At 42.8% G+C, this 14,762-nt stretch overlaps 1 protein-coding gene across 2 annotated transcripts in view; it reads right to left on the bottom strand.

Annotated features, from left to right (window-relative positions):
* LOC101480502 (peroxisomal succinyl-coenzyme A thioesterase) overlaps positions 1–13,375 on the bottom strand; it is a 31,139-nt gene extending 17,764 nt beyond the window's left edge. The window contains exons 1-8 of one of the 2 annotated variants that reach the window (XM_004556278.6): positions 12,753–13,375; positions 11,878–12,074; positions 10,737–10,836; positions 10,470–10,660; positions 10,220–10,389; positions 8,778–8,897; positions 8,456–8,538; positions 8,246–8,339 (exon numbers count right to left, since the gene is read on the bottom strand). In XM_004556278.6, the coding sequence (XP_004556335.2) occupies positions 8,246–8,339; positions 8,456–8,538; positions 8,778–8,897; positions 10,220–10,389; positions 10,470–10,660; positions 10,737–10,836; positions 11,878–12,073 (954 nt within the window). In that variant the 5' untranslated portion in view covers position 12,074; positions 12,753–13,375. Of the gene's footprint in view, positions 1–8,245; positions 8,340–8,455; positions 8,539–8,777; positions 8,898–10,219; positions 10,390–10,469; positions 10,661–10,736; positions 10,837–11,877; positions 12,080–12,752 lie in introns of both variants that reach the window. The other variant, XM_004556277.6, reaches the window with a different exon arrangement.
* Positions 13,376–14,762: the final 1,387 nt, after the last annotated feature.

The raw sequence follows: 14,762 nt of genomic DNA, 5'->3' as shown, positions 1-14,762 counted from the left end.
GCTTTTAAAGTCAGATTGTCATGGGTCACTGACCCAGTGTTGTGTATTTATGGAGTGTTGATTCTTGTTACTCGTTATTATTTTGATCTCAAGGAGTGATTTATTTTTCCTAGTCTCTATTGGTATTGTTTAGTTTCCTTGTTCTTATGAATTCTCTGTTAGTATTATTTATCTCTTGTGTAATTCATATGACTTTAGGTTGTTTAGCTTTCTTTAGCGTTCCCCTCCTGTTCTTCAGTCTCTCTTTTTTTAGGATCTCCTTTTCTAATTCAGTCTTGTTGTCTTGGCTTACTTGTGGTTCCTAGTCTTTATCTCTGTGTTCTGTCTTCAGCATGCCTGTGCTTGGTTACTGTGGCGGAGGTGTGGTCCCGGGCGCAGCTGCAGGGGAGGAGTGGTGCAGTGAGCTCAACGGGGCGGTGCTGGAGACGCAGGTGAGAACAGCTGATGGCGTTTGGACTGATCATGGTTTCCTTCCCTTTTATAGTGAGACGGGAGAGGAGCGGAGGGGAGACTGGAAATCAGCTGAGACCGGAGCTGTCAGACTGTGGTCGGTCATAACAAATGAAAACGATAAATAAACGTGGCATCTGGCGACAAACAACTGTGCGTGTGTGTACATGTGTGAAGTGCATTTCACAGTTACCTTTAGTCTCCCCAGCCCGTAATGTTGCCCTTTGTATATCTGGTGCTCCCACTCTCTGTTTCTCTCTCTCTCTCTCGCGCTGTCTCCCTATGTATCTGTCTCTCCCCTCTTTCTCTTGGCCTTGTCATGTGTTTGTTATTCTCTTCTGGCGTCATGTTTGTGTGTCTTGAGTCTAGGTCTTTGTCTCTGTATTTGACTTATTTCGTGTCTTATTTTGACAGCCATCGTCTCGTGTGCATTGTGTTCAGGTTTTTTTGTCTCGTTATTACTAGTTTGCTCCAGCTGTGTTCCCATGTGTCTCCAATTCTCCTAATCATCCTCTTTGTTTATACTGTGCTAGTCTTCCACTGTGCTTTGTCAGAGTGTATTGTTATGTTCATGCTTTTGTCCTGGTCCCTGGTCTTAGTTTCCTAGTGTTTCACTGCTTGAGTTAGTTTAATCAGCTTGGAACCACTTCCAATTTGGATGCAGGAGACAGACCGCTCCCTCTACTTTTAAGGTTAGGTGTAAAACATTCTTTTTTGACAAATATTATAGTTAGGGTTGAATCTGATGACCTTGAATCCTCGCTTAGTTACCCTGCAATAGACCTAGACCTGCAAGGGCCTTCCCATGACTCAATGAGTATTCTTCTTCACTCACATCTTTTCACACTCTGTGTTTATACACTGCTCTCCATTTAACCATTAGTTATTATTAATCACTGGCTCTCTTCCACAGTATGTCTTTTTTCCTGTCTCCTCACCCACAACCCGTTGCGTTGGCTACCCCTCCCTGAGCCTGGTTCTTATGGAGTTTTTTTCCTGTTAAAAGGGGAGTTTTCTTTTCCCAACATTCTCTGCATTATAAGGTCTTTAAAATACAATATAAAATACCCGGATGCAACTGTTGTTGTGATTTGCTGCCAATTGACGGCATCCCAGGTCGTATCCTCAGAGACTGCGCATACCAGCTAGCTCCTGTGTTCACTGAGATATTCAAGATCTCTTTATCTCAGTCGGTGATCCCCACATGCTTCAAAGAGTCCATCATTGTTCCTGTCCCGAAGAAACCCCACCCTGCTTCTCTCAATGACTATCGCCCTGTAGCCCTCACCTCAGTAGTGATGAAGTGCTTTGAACGCCTGGTCAGAGACTTCATCATTTCTTCACTACCAGACACACTGGACCCACTACAGTTCGCTTACCGTCCAAATCGTTCCACAGACGATGCCATCTCTCATCTCCTCCACACATCACTCACTCACTTGGACACTAGAAGGGGGAATTATGTTAAAATGCTCCTCATAGACTACAGCTCTGCATTTAACACCATAATTCCCTCCACACTCACCACCAAGCTGGAGCATCTGGGACTCAGCTCATCTATGTGTCAGTGGATCTCCAACTTCCTAACTGGCAGACCACAGGCAGTAAGGATGGGCGGACATGTCTCAGCCTCCACCACTCTCAGCACTGGAGCCCCCCAGGGGTGTGTTCTGAGCCCCCTGCTGTACTCTTTGTACACATATGACTGTGTGGCCACTACCAGCTCCACCACCATCATCAAGTTTGCTGACGACACCGTCGTGGTGGGCCTGATCTCTGATAACAACGAGACGGCCTACCTGAAGGAGATTGGGAATCTGGAGAACTGGTGCCAGAGGAACAACCTCCTTCTAAACGTCAGTAAGACAAAGGAGCTGATAGTGGACTTCAGCACTAAGCAGGAGAGGAACTACCAGACCCCCGTCATCAACGAGTGCCCAGTGGAGAGAGTGGACAGCTTCAAATACCTCGGAGTTCACATCACGCAGGACCTGTCATGGTCCTGTCACATCAACACTGTGGTGAAAAAGGCCCGACAGCGTCTCTACCACCTCAGACGCTTGAGAGACTTCCAACTGCCCTCCAAGGTGCTCAGGAACTTTTACTCCTGCACCATAGAGAGCATCCTGACGGGAAACATCTTAACCTGGTTCGGGAACAGCACCATGCAGGACAGACGAGCTCTACAGAGGGTTGTGCGGTCAGCTGAGCGCACCATCCGCTCCGAGCTCCCTGACCTGCACTCAATCTACAGCAGGCGGTGCTGGACCAAGGCCAGGAACATCGTGAAGGACCTCAGCCATCCCAACAACAGACTGTTCTCTCTGCTGAGGTCAGGAAAGCGATTCCGCTCCCTGAAGACCAACACAGAGAGACTGAGGAGGAGCTTCTTCCCGCAGGCGATACGGTCTCTCAATCACACCACCACACAGTACTGACCCACACATACAGTTCTTACACACACACACTGGACTTTCTGGACTTTGGTTTTGCACAACACTGGTCACTATATTCTTCATTTCCGGTTAATACTTGTACAGCTGCTGTTATTGTGTATATATTTATTTATATTTAGATTTCTTCATACATTCTTATATAGTTCTATATTGTGTATTTTGTTGTACAGTTATTTTATTTTCAACTTTAATTTATATATTTTATCTTATTGTTTTTAATAAAGTACAGTTTTTAATTGTTTTTGGGTGCCGCTGTTACACTGTTACTTGTATTTTGTATTAAAAATTAAACCCTTTTTAACTAACTGTGCGTCTACAGCTCTGTCCTATTTTAAATAGGTACCTACCTACATATACATACATATACACACACATATACATATGTATATGTGTATGTATGTGTGTGTGTGTGTGTGTGTGTGTGTGTGTGTGTGTGTGTGTGTGTGTGTGTGTGTGTGTGTGTGTGTGTGTATATATATATATATATATATATATATATATATATATATATATATATATATATATATATATATATATATAAAAAAACACCCAGCACGCCCCTGCGGGCGGTTTATCCTTCAAGCTCGGGTCCTCTACCAGAGGCCTGGGAGCTTGAGGGTCCTGCGCAGTATCTTAGCTGTTCCCAGGACTGCGCTCTTCTGGACAGAGATCTCCGATGTTGTTCCCGGGATCTGCTGGAGCCACTCGCCTATCTTGGGAGTCACCGCACCTAGTGCTCCGATTACCACGGGGACCACCGTTACCTTCACCCTCCACATCCTCTCGAGCTCTTCTCTGAGCCCTTGGTATTTCTCCAGCTTCTCGTGTTCCTTCTTCCTGATATTGCTGTCATTCGGAACCGCTACATCGATCACTACGGCCGTCTTCTTCTGTTTGTCTACCACCACTATGTCCGGTTGGTTAGCCACCACCATTTTGTCCGTCTGTATCTGGAAGTCCCACAGGATCTTAGCTCGGTCATTCTCCACCACCCTTGGGGGCATCTCCCATTTTGACCTCGGGACTTCCAGGTTATACTCGGCACAGATGTTCCTGTACACTATGCCGGCCACTTGGTTATGGCGTTCCATGTATGCCTTGCCTGCTAGCATCTTGCACCCTGCTGTTATGTGCTGGATTGTCTCTGGGGCATCTTTACACAGCCTGCACCTGGGGTCTTGCCTGGTGTGATAGACCCCAGCCTCTATGGATCTTGTGCTCGTTCCGTAGTCGGTATCCGTAGCCAGTCTTGTTAATGATCTCACTGAGGGGGTTCAGGCCTATGCAGAACAGCAGTGGGGACAGAGCATCTCCTTGGTAGATCCCGCACTTGATGGTGACTTGTGCTATGGGCTTGGAGTTGGCCTCTAGTGTTGTACGCCACATCCCCATTGAGTTCCTGATGAAGGCTCTTAGGGTCCCATTGATGTTGTACAATTCTAGGCATTCCAGTATCCAGCTGTGGGGCATTGAGTCATAGGCCTTCTTGTAATCAATCCAGGCAGTGCACAGGTTGGTCAGTCTGGTCTTGCAGTCTCGGCTGATTGTTCTGTCTACCAGTAGCTGGTGTTTTGCGCCTCTGGTATTCTTGCCAATTCCTTTCTGTGTCCCGCTCATGTATTGACCCATGTGCCTGTTCATCTTAGCCGATATGATGCCTGACAGGAGCTTCCATGTAGTACTGAGGCAGGTTATTGGTCGGTAGTTGGAGGGGACCGGTCCCTTCTTGGGGTCCTTGGGGATCAGGACCGTCCGGCCTTCAGTTAGCCATTCCGGGTGTATCTCGTTAACTAGCAGCTGGTTCATTTGTGCTGCCAGACGCTCGTGGAGTGCAGTTAGCTTCTTCAGCCAGTAGGCGTGAACCATGTCGGGCCCTGGTGCTGTCCAACTCTTCATACTGGAGACCCTTTCTTGGATATCTGCCACTGTGATGGTTACTGGACCCTGTTCAGGGAGGTCGCTGTGGTCTGCCCTCAGATCCTCTAGCCACTGAGCATTGCCGTTATGGGTTGCATCCTTCTCCCATATGCTCTTCCAGTATTGCTCCGTCTCCAGCCTTGGTGGTGCTGTTCTCTTATTGTTCCCTTGCCACTGAGAGTACACCTTTGCTGGTTCTGTGGAGAACAGCTGGTTTATTCTCCTGCCTTCTATCTCTCTGGTGTACCTCCTCAAGCGGCTGGCCAAGGCTGTGAGTCTTTGCTTGGCAGTTTCCAAGGCCTCAGGTATGGACAGCTTGCTGTATTTCTTAGGCACCTTATTCGTCGCACCTTTCTGCAACTCCGTTAGTTGGCTAACCTCTCTCCGTGCTATATATATATATATATATATATATATATATATATATATATATATATATATATATATATGTGTGTGTGTGTGTGTGTGTATATACATACACATATATATACACATATACATATATATACACATATATGTATGCCTACTGAATGCACTGCTTTTTTGTGGAAAATTGGGTGTTGTGAATAGAGCAGGGCGATATGGCCAAAAGTATTTATCACGATATATATTTGAAAATTTGCGATAACGATATAACTGACGATATAATTGATGCGAGACAAAATACAACTCCACAACTTTACTAGCGCAAACCCCCCCCCAAAATCCATTTATTTTCACTTAAACAAGCAGCTGTTTTTTTACATGCATTAAAGCTTTATAAAAATGTAACAGTGCAAATGCAAATTCCTTGCTCAAAGTTTAACCAAAAGGCATTTCCAGTAGAAATGGGCTGACATATCCTGAGCATAACCATGTATAATATCCACTGAAGTTAAAAAGAGGTGCTTTGCAACATTAAACTACAGTGCGCCAAATAAAAAAGTCAAATATGTATTTTTCGGACCATAAGGTGCACGGGATTATAAGGCACATTAAGCAAAACAAAGCAGTCAGAGAAATCAAACTTTATTCAACTCATTGTTCTTGCTTCCTCCACTTCTGTACCATTGATTCATTAATGCTGTACTCTATCACAGCTGCTCTATTCCCGTGTTGTTGCAATATATTAATGACTAACCTCGTATTGTGGAAGGATTATCTCAGTTGTTCTCCTGACTGAAGTTTGGTCTGTTTACAGCATCCTGCCATGCGATTGCATTTGTCCCTAACCACCAGGAACCCTCACGTTAACTTTTATCGAGGGGAAAAGTGTTAGCGTTCATCCTCCAGTTTCACTGTTTATGTTATGCTAATGTGTAAGGGGCTACTAGCCCCTTTATGTAGGGGTGAAGAGGCGCACAGGCTGCCCTGAACGACTAAAGGGTGGTCGGATCTGAGTCAGTGACCCCCCCCCCCCCAGTACAGTTGACCCTGATACTTACTTCTGTAAGAATCGTTTTAGCTGTCTGGCTGCTACAGGCACAGAAGAAGGCTCCGGGGCCCAAACCTGCGAAACAACGACTGCCTGGCGCGCACTGTACTGTTGAATATTAACACAGCCTCGCTTACCTCCGTTTTTCTGTACCTAACCAGACAACTCGGGTGCCCCTACTCCAAGGCAACCTAAGTTAGACAGAAGCATACAATGACTTTTTAAACAACGTGGCCCCTTTTATTTTTTCGGATGGCCCTCGTGAACCAAGATTGATTATAGATGTTAACAGTGCCCTGGAGACAAAGGGCGACAGTAAGGAAACTCCCCAAGAGTAAAATAAAATAAATCAAACAGGCTGTTGTAACCCAATGTTTCGAGTTCTCGACCCCTCCCACCACACTAGCCACCGGAAAAGGGCGCCAAGATCACAATACAGCAGAACAATTCAGGTTAACACAGAAATTCTCTTATCTAGAATGGTTAACACAGCTTCATCACATTACTTGCAATGTCCAAACAGCAAAAAAAAAAAAAAAAAAAAAAAAAAAAAATAGTTCCAGTCTTTACAGTAAAGTCCGATCCAGTGAATTGTCCCTGGTATGTGAAACCAATAAACAGTTCTAGGTGTAGCTGTCGTGAACCAGAGTTCCCGTCTGTTAGGCTGCCCAGAAATTCCACAGCCGGAGCAGGATATCCAGACTCGGGTTCACAAAAAAACAAAAAACTGCTGTAACCTGAGTCGGATTCCACACACGGAGGGAAACTCCACATAAACTCGCTGCGATCCCGTCCGTTGCCCCACTAACCTCCCGGTTACTCTTCGTTCAGGTTCGTTCTGACCGCGGGGCTTTCCTGGTGTCTTCCGCTGTAATGGCACGCGCGGGATCAGTACCGCACACCCCGCTCGCTCCCAACAGCGCACCTCCCTGTTTTTTTTTTTCGCGCGCCCACAGGCTCTCCTCAATATGTCACTTCCTCTTGGCTTATTCAGACAGGCCGCTAAAGGCCCTACGTGACAGTTTTCCACAAGTTATATGCATGCGCCCTCACACTAACATAGCTGTATCACTAGCGATCACGTAGCACATCATTATATACCACCTAGCCCAACTTCAGTAACCCTACAAACGTCACTGCTGTTTAGTTTCCCGTCTTCATTTATGTTGGAAGTGATAGCAAAGCAGTACATTTGAATTTTCTCAGAAATCTCTCAGTCAGAACATGCTATATCATGCTTAAGTAACTAGCGAAACTAGCGAGCTAACTTCCGCTAGCTTCCTGCTAACTTCTAACTCCGTTAAATGTAATAAATTCTGTTTTCATGGATGCCTGGATGTTCAACTTCATAGTTACACCTGGTAAAGAAGCAATGCTGATCGTTTTATTAAAGATGAAAGAATTTAGACAGTTTTTAACTCTCAGTGATGCTGTGTGTTCGTTTGACTTTGGGACCTGAAGGGGACGGAGTTTCGGATCCAGATTACTTCCAGATTTACGAGCACCTTAGTCCGACAAATACGGCAATAACGACGACCCGCTTGCATGTTCTACAAAAAAATGTGCTTTGTTGTGTATCTGATGGACAAACACCAAACCAGTTCCACATCACTGAACTTGCACCATTTTTACAAACCAATTCTGGTTCATCCGTTTCACTCAACAATCGGCCATGTGCGTATGAAAACAAAGGCACTGCGCATGCGCGTTTTATCCATATTCTATCGCGGTATTTCATTTTCTTACCGTTGCCTAACATTGTACCGGTATTACCGTGAACGGTATAATATGGCCCAGCCCTAGTTGTGAAAGAAATAAAGTGAAGCGATGATGAGTTTATCTTACTGCATCCTACCTCAGCAGCAGGAATAATTACGGGGTTGGTGTGAATGGCTACATTAGATGAATCCAAAGGTGACTTTTAATGCACAAAATATAAGCATGGATTTATTGTCTCTCGTGTGTAAGGGCTTTAAGACAGAAATATGCTTTAGCTGGTGGTACCCACATTGACTTTGAGTGAAGGGTCGGTGGGGATGGGCAACAGCAGATCTCGCCAGATCACCTCGTTCTTTTCACTGAAGCGAGTCTTTTCACCATTTCTGATGGGACAAAAAATTAAAAGGGAAAGTTAAAAAGGATTATTCTAACATCTTTCAATATATTAGATTTCCAATTTGGCTTTAACTAAAAAGTAACTGACAACACGTAAACTTACTTCTGAAAGAATCTCAATATTTCTTCCACAGATCCATCAACTGGCTGCACATGACTCCCACTGATGCAGACTGCAGCACTGAGCTGGAAAAAAAACACATAAAATACACAGATGTTATCAACTGACAAAAAGACCTGATTAGGAATAAGATGGGTAGACAAGAATATTCTAAGAAATGATGAAGTTGCAATTTGCCAAAACCAGTGACTTTAAAAACACAGCCAGTGGTCAACCTATTTCTTCATCCTGACCATGCATTGTTGCTGAAAATAGACTGATGTTGATTTTCCAGCTCCAGTGTCACTATAAAAATATGTCTTACTTTTATAACTTCAGAGTAAACAGCCATCTTGAGGGTGATACTGGTGCCAAAGGAAAGACCTATCATGGCGATCTTGCTGCCGCAGACCTGAGGATGTTGCTGCAGGACTCTGTAGGCTGTCTGTAGGTGGAAAAATATATCAGACAACAGGTAACACCAAAACCAGGACTTTCATTTTGATCTTTGAGGTTAGATAAACAAATTCTTCAAGAGGATTTTTAGGGCCAGGAAGTGTCAAACCCAATTCCTCAAAACATAAAGGTACCAACATAATTACTAGGCAAAACACAAAATCTTGTACAAAAGTCAAAAGATATAAACTAAAACTGAGAATGACAGAAACCATAGTCCATGGTATATCATCTATATTTTAAAAATCATGCAGGGACCATGCATGCCATAACACCTGAACAACAAATTTTAATTGATTTTAAACGTTTTAAACTAAAACAACTTCAACACTTTTCATTCTCGTTTCTGTGGTCTGATTAAAGACGTGTGTGAAAGAGAATGACACTTTGAGACAGTTTTTCATGGGGCTAGTTACCTATAAACACACACACAGCATAGTGACAGCAGCTTCAAGGGCAGTTTGCATTTCAGTATTTGAAATTAAAGAAACTGAAGATCTTTTAAGGCATACATGATTTGAGATGATCAGATGTCCCATTTCTTTGTGGCATCTCGTGACATCACCCAAATGTTTTATTCAGTCTTAATCAACCTGACATGAATCATGGTGCATCTAAAAGCCCAGAGCTTTGTAGCATTCAAAGTATTTCAGGCTGTAAACTGTCTCGCTGTCATTCTAACTTCATCTGGTTTACATTATACAGAGATTTCTGAGCTGTTTTCATACATCAGAAAGGTTAAGAGAATTTAACCAAGGACAAAGATAGTGCTTGGGTAGGAAATGCTGGAGGCAGGATGCTGTTGCATGCATGTAATCAGACATTGCAGAGACTTTGTTTGAGGAAAGTGGCATTAAAGATCATTTAATATCAGATCCAAAATGCATGACTACTTCATTTTTACCACAGACTCTATGAAAACCGATTTTATTCACTGATGTACGCAACAGTATCAAGAAGTCTAAGTGTATTAAAACATACCTTGTTTTCCATGATCCATATGGTGATTCATCTGGTTGCAAAAAGACATGTATGGAAGTCTGTGGAATGGACCTGAAATCCTTCAGTCTATGACATCAGTAAACATTCTTGTTTGGCTTTTGGCTTAATTGCTTGTTTCAAGTCTTTTTGAAGACAATATGATTTTGTAAACTACAGTCTTCATTGGAGTCAAAAAGAAGGATAACTCAGGTGGAAGCCCAGGGTGGTCAACATTGCTATAGAGGTGAAAGAGACTAGCTGAACCCATCTCCTTTTTTTTTTTTTAACGTTGTTTCCTTGTAACCAAAACATTAACTTTGTTAGATGTACCTCAAAATACTGGTTGTCCACCATCTTTCCAGTTTCCATGGTGATTTTAGCGGTCAGGTAGTCGATGGCCATACTAGCGAATCCATGAGAGGCCAAGAGCGCTGCACGGTACTCCACCAACTGCCCTCCACCCCCCCATAGATCCAGCAGGCCAGGAAAAGGTCCAGGACCTTAAGACAAGTTAACAAACATGTGCTGATTTAATTTACACCCACGGGATATCTCACTGTGGACCTTCTTCAGGACTTACCCGAGGGCAGAAAAAGGGCTGCGGTGAGTCCACCTTCTGTAACTGGAATCCTACGCACACCAGGTGCCATATACCAGCGCTCCACCGCCACACCAGAGAGTGGCACCAGATCTGCGAAGCCCTCTGTCTGGTGACCCTGGTAAACAGAAATTGTGACCTCCATGGGAGTCTGGATGTTCTTCTTTCGCATCCTGAGGAGAGATGGGAGAATTATCTATGGTGCCAATACTGGATTCTGCGTTGGTGTCATCTCCACAAAAAGACTACCTCAGTCCAGATTTGCTGCCTGGAATTGGTCTGAAGCTCCACAGTAGACCCATCTGTTCGACTCCGGAATATGTCCCACCTATACTGGGATCCTCTGAAACTAAAAAAAGTCAAATAAAACACAATCTTTTAGATACGTGCACATAGGGGTGGGCGGTATAAACGGTATATGGTAGAAGCGATATGAATTTGGCCAACGGTAGAGATTTTGACTATACCTCGGTCGTTGTGTCCTTGGGCAAGACACCTCACCTACCGCCTACTGGTGTTGGCCAGAAGGGCCGATGGCACGATATGGCAGCCTCTTCTGTCAGTCTGCCCCAGGGCAGCAGTGGCTACAACTGTAGCTTGCCTCCACCAGTGTGTGAATGTGTGTGTGAATGGATGGATGACTGGGTGTGTAAAGCGCTTTGGGGTCCCTAGGGGGAACTAGTAAAAGCGCTATACAAATACAGACCATTTACCATTTTATACCGCTCTACCGCGATAGCGCATGTTGATGGTATCATCAATCTGCGCCTGTCTTGGTCGAAAGCATTGCAGCGGCTGCAAGCAATATCATCTGCAACTTTTGCCGGGCGACAGTAATAGCCAAGAGATAAAGCACCTTTTGTTGACGACAGTTATGTAATTAACTTTTTAATTACCTCATTACATTATGTTATTTCTGTCATCTATAATCCCAAATTTGGGGGTAGCTTTCATGGCTACCATTTTTTTCTGATAATAAGGCGCACCGGATTGTAAGGCACATTATGTGAAACATAACAGTCAGATAAGTCAAATTTTACTCAACTCATTCTTCTTGCTTCCTCTCCCCCCCAACACACACACACACACCTGCCCTCTCACATCATCCATAAGTGACTGAGACAGGACTCTCTTCTAGATACTCTAAACCCACCGGCACAATGTACATTTCAAATTCCTTTAATTTTAAATATGTTCATATTGTCTATTTTGTAAAATAGTCAGATTGTCTATTCTTATTTAATTCACTTAATGTACAGAATTCACCTGCTTGCTGCATACATGCTACTACTGCACATTCACCTATTGTATATATTATATATAATGTCTTTCTACATCTTTCTACATTTTCTTCTCTTAGTTTTCTAGGTCTCAGTACTGAACAATGTACCATTGATGGTCCCTGTGGTATCAGCAGTGTAGTGACCAAACGCTTCCCAGCTGTGTCCATCTTCACACTGGTGCAGGGCACGGATGGTCAGTTGGGAACCAGGCAGGGCATTCTGGACGAGGACAATGAATTTCTCATCCATGAGCCCTCTGGATGGCTGAACCGACAGCTTCACACAATACTGCTTCCTGTCCATCCTGAACTAAATACAAACATATTACTTGACTTGGATTTGGAATTGAATCACTCAAGCATTATATGCATTTGTATTAAATACAGTTCCGATCAAAAGTTTAAGACTACTTGAAAAATGGCAAAAAAAATCATATTTTGCATGGTTGGATCTGAACAAGTTTCAACATGAAAACAAGAAGAAATGGGAGTGAAAGAAAACATTTTTGGGGCATGCAATTTATTGAAAACAACATTTAAACTAAAACAGCTATTTTACAGCTGATCAAAAGTTTAAGACCACACCTCCAAAAAACGGACTGGACCTTTAACATGACTGACACCTCTACTGTAGAATGTGGTCAATAACAAGAACAACTGTTACATTTTGTTTTTCCTTTTTGCAATTATTCAGTGTCATTACTGTGCTCCACTGATCTACGCTGTATACCTTAAAATGCCAAAACATTTGAAATTTTTGGGCAAGTCATTAAAATACTAGTTTTTGCTGGCGACCTGTCTGGAACCTATATTAATTTTATTACACATGTATTGGAAAAAATATAATACTAAATGAAATATAGTGACCTGAATGTAAGTGATATAACAGACCCTGATAGTAGTCTAGCACATCAGTGGAAAAACACATTTAAGTCTCAATGACAGCTGCATAAACATTGTAGCGAATGTGGAACATTTCTTACCTTTATTTGTTAAATCACGTGAACAACTTCCTGTTAGCAGCAGACCTTTGAGCTGGTGTCTTCGGGTTTGTTGCTTCTCCGTCGATTTTTGGTCTGCAAGTTCCCTATAAGGGTCTTAAACTTACCGAAGAATCTAGCTTTAAAAGTTGAGTCAACAAAACTGCGAACTCAAAGCTTCCACACAAGCTGCGTGAAAGGGAGCTACAGTCTCCTCCTACAGGGACGTGCTCACTAGTGATGCGCGAATCATGAACGAATCGTTCAATACTCGAGAATGACTTTACTGACTCATGAATCATGATTCATGAATCATGATTCACAAGCCCAACTGACTCACTGACTTATCCCTGTTGCTGTTAGCAGAAATGTATCTAGCTTATAATTAAAATTGTGGAGAAAAAGACAACATCCAGTATCGTAACAAAAAAATTTCTGCTCTGAACTGGAAGAAAAAACCCTGAGTAGAAGCTCACATCAAGAAAATAGCTCCTCGGTTCACAGTAGCATCGCTCTGCTAAGATGCTAACAACACTTTGAGCTACTCACTCCCTCCCTCCTGTGCTGAATCATAGAGCGAACGAATCACTCAGGACTCACTAACGCCCTCCCTCCTGTGCTGAATCGTAAGCGTAAGCGAATCACTCAGGACTCGCTCACCCTCTCCCTCCTGTGCTGAATCATAAAGCGAACGAATCACTCACTCACTCACCCCCTCCCTCCTGGCTCACAGCTTCTTCTTTTTCTTGGTTGTCAACCAATGTTAAGGCGCATTACCGCCCCCTGGCTCACAGCTCAGTGGACATTTAGATGAGAAAATATATATTTAACACATTTAACGAAAATACTAATAAAATAAAAAATAAAAAATATATTAAAATAAAATAAAATGTTTATTAAGCAATTTTGATAGGAAATTGCTTAATTTTAGAAATGTTTTTGCTCTTTTTTGTTTCTATAAAATAGTGGTTTTCTTTTAGAATCATTCATCTTAGCAGTAGGATTTACATGAAAAGAGAAACAAATTGAGTTTGAGTGAAAATGTACATTTTTTGCACTCTCTGGTCGACTGACTCAGTGAATCAAATGACTCAAATATCGATTCACTTTGGTGAGTGACTCATTAAAACTCGATTCAGTAAAAATAATCAAATTTATCATCACTAGTGCTCACTACCATGTATACGCCGCTGGACACAAGATGGCGTTATCAGACAGTGGTAAGCGTTCATAATCTAGGGCACCCAAGGGAAAACTTAAAAATAGTCATCATTCAGGGCTTCATGTGATCAATAGAGAATTATACTAAAATATTAATAGTCAACCTTTATAAAGTGGAAACACTGCTGTAGTCATTTACTGAAACATCTAAAAACATAAAGGTTAATGCAGTGTGGGGCAAATACAGAACATGTACAAATCTAATTGTCTTAAAAGTCACGCACACACAAAATTATCTTGAGCAGCTTGCTTGAAATTTAAGTTTTTCATCAATTGTTCTCAAGGCTTCTTGAAGGGATTTGCAAACTTTTTCTTTAGGTGTTTTTGCTATTTTACTGCCATGATGATCCCATGCTGCTTTAAAAACAGTGAAGCCATTGTCATGCTGAAAAATGAAGCCAATGATGTACATTCAAGAAGCTGACTGCTTTGAAAGATCCCCAAACCACTTCCTTTAATGTAGTTGGCTGTAGATATACTGTTGTACCTCTCCCCTAACTTCCAGTCTACATATTGATGCTCATTTGGAGGCCTGCCATTTCTTCACTTGTTAGAGTTGGATGTCTCGAGACTGGTCTTAGTCTCGAGACCACTTTTATGTGGTCTTGTCTTGGTCTCGACGGACTTTGGTGTTGGTCTTGGTCTCGCTGTCTAGGTCTTGCTTTCTCAGATCGACATAGTGGTCGGGAGATTTGGAGTCAGTCAACAGTATCCATGACACACATCATCACGTTCGATAATGTGTCATGCACAAAAGCATCAGCTCTAAGAGCCGTGCTTAGAGAGTGCTTT

Source organism: Maylandia zebra, linkage group LG7 (genome assembly GCF_041146795.1).
Source record: "Maylandia zebra isolate NMK-2024a linkage group LG7, Mzebra_GT3a, whole genome shotgun sequence".
Taxonomy (NCBI): Eukaryota; Metazoa; Chordata; class Actinopteri; order Cichliformes; family Cichlidae; genus Maylandia; species Maylandia zebra.
The sequence above is the reverse complement of the archived record's forward strand: the minus strand, read 5'-3'. Positions and strand labels throughout refer to the sequence as shown.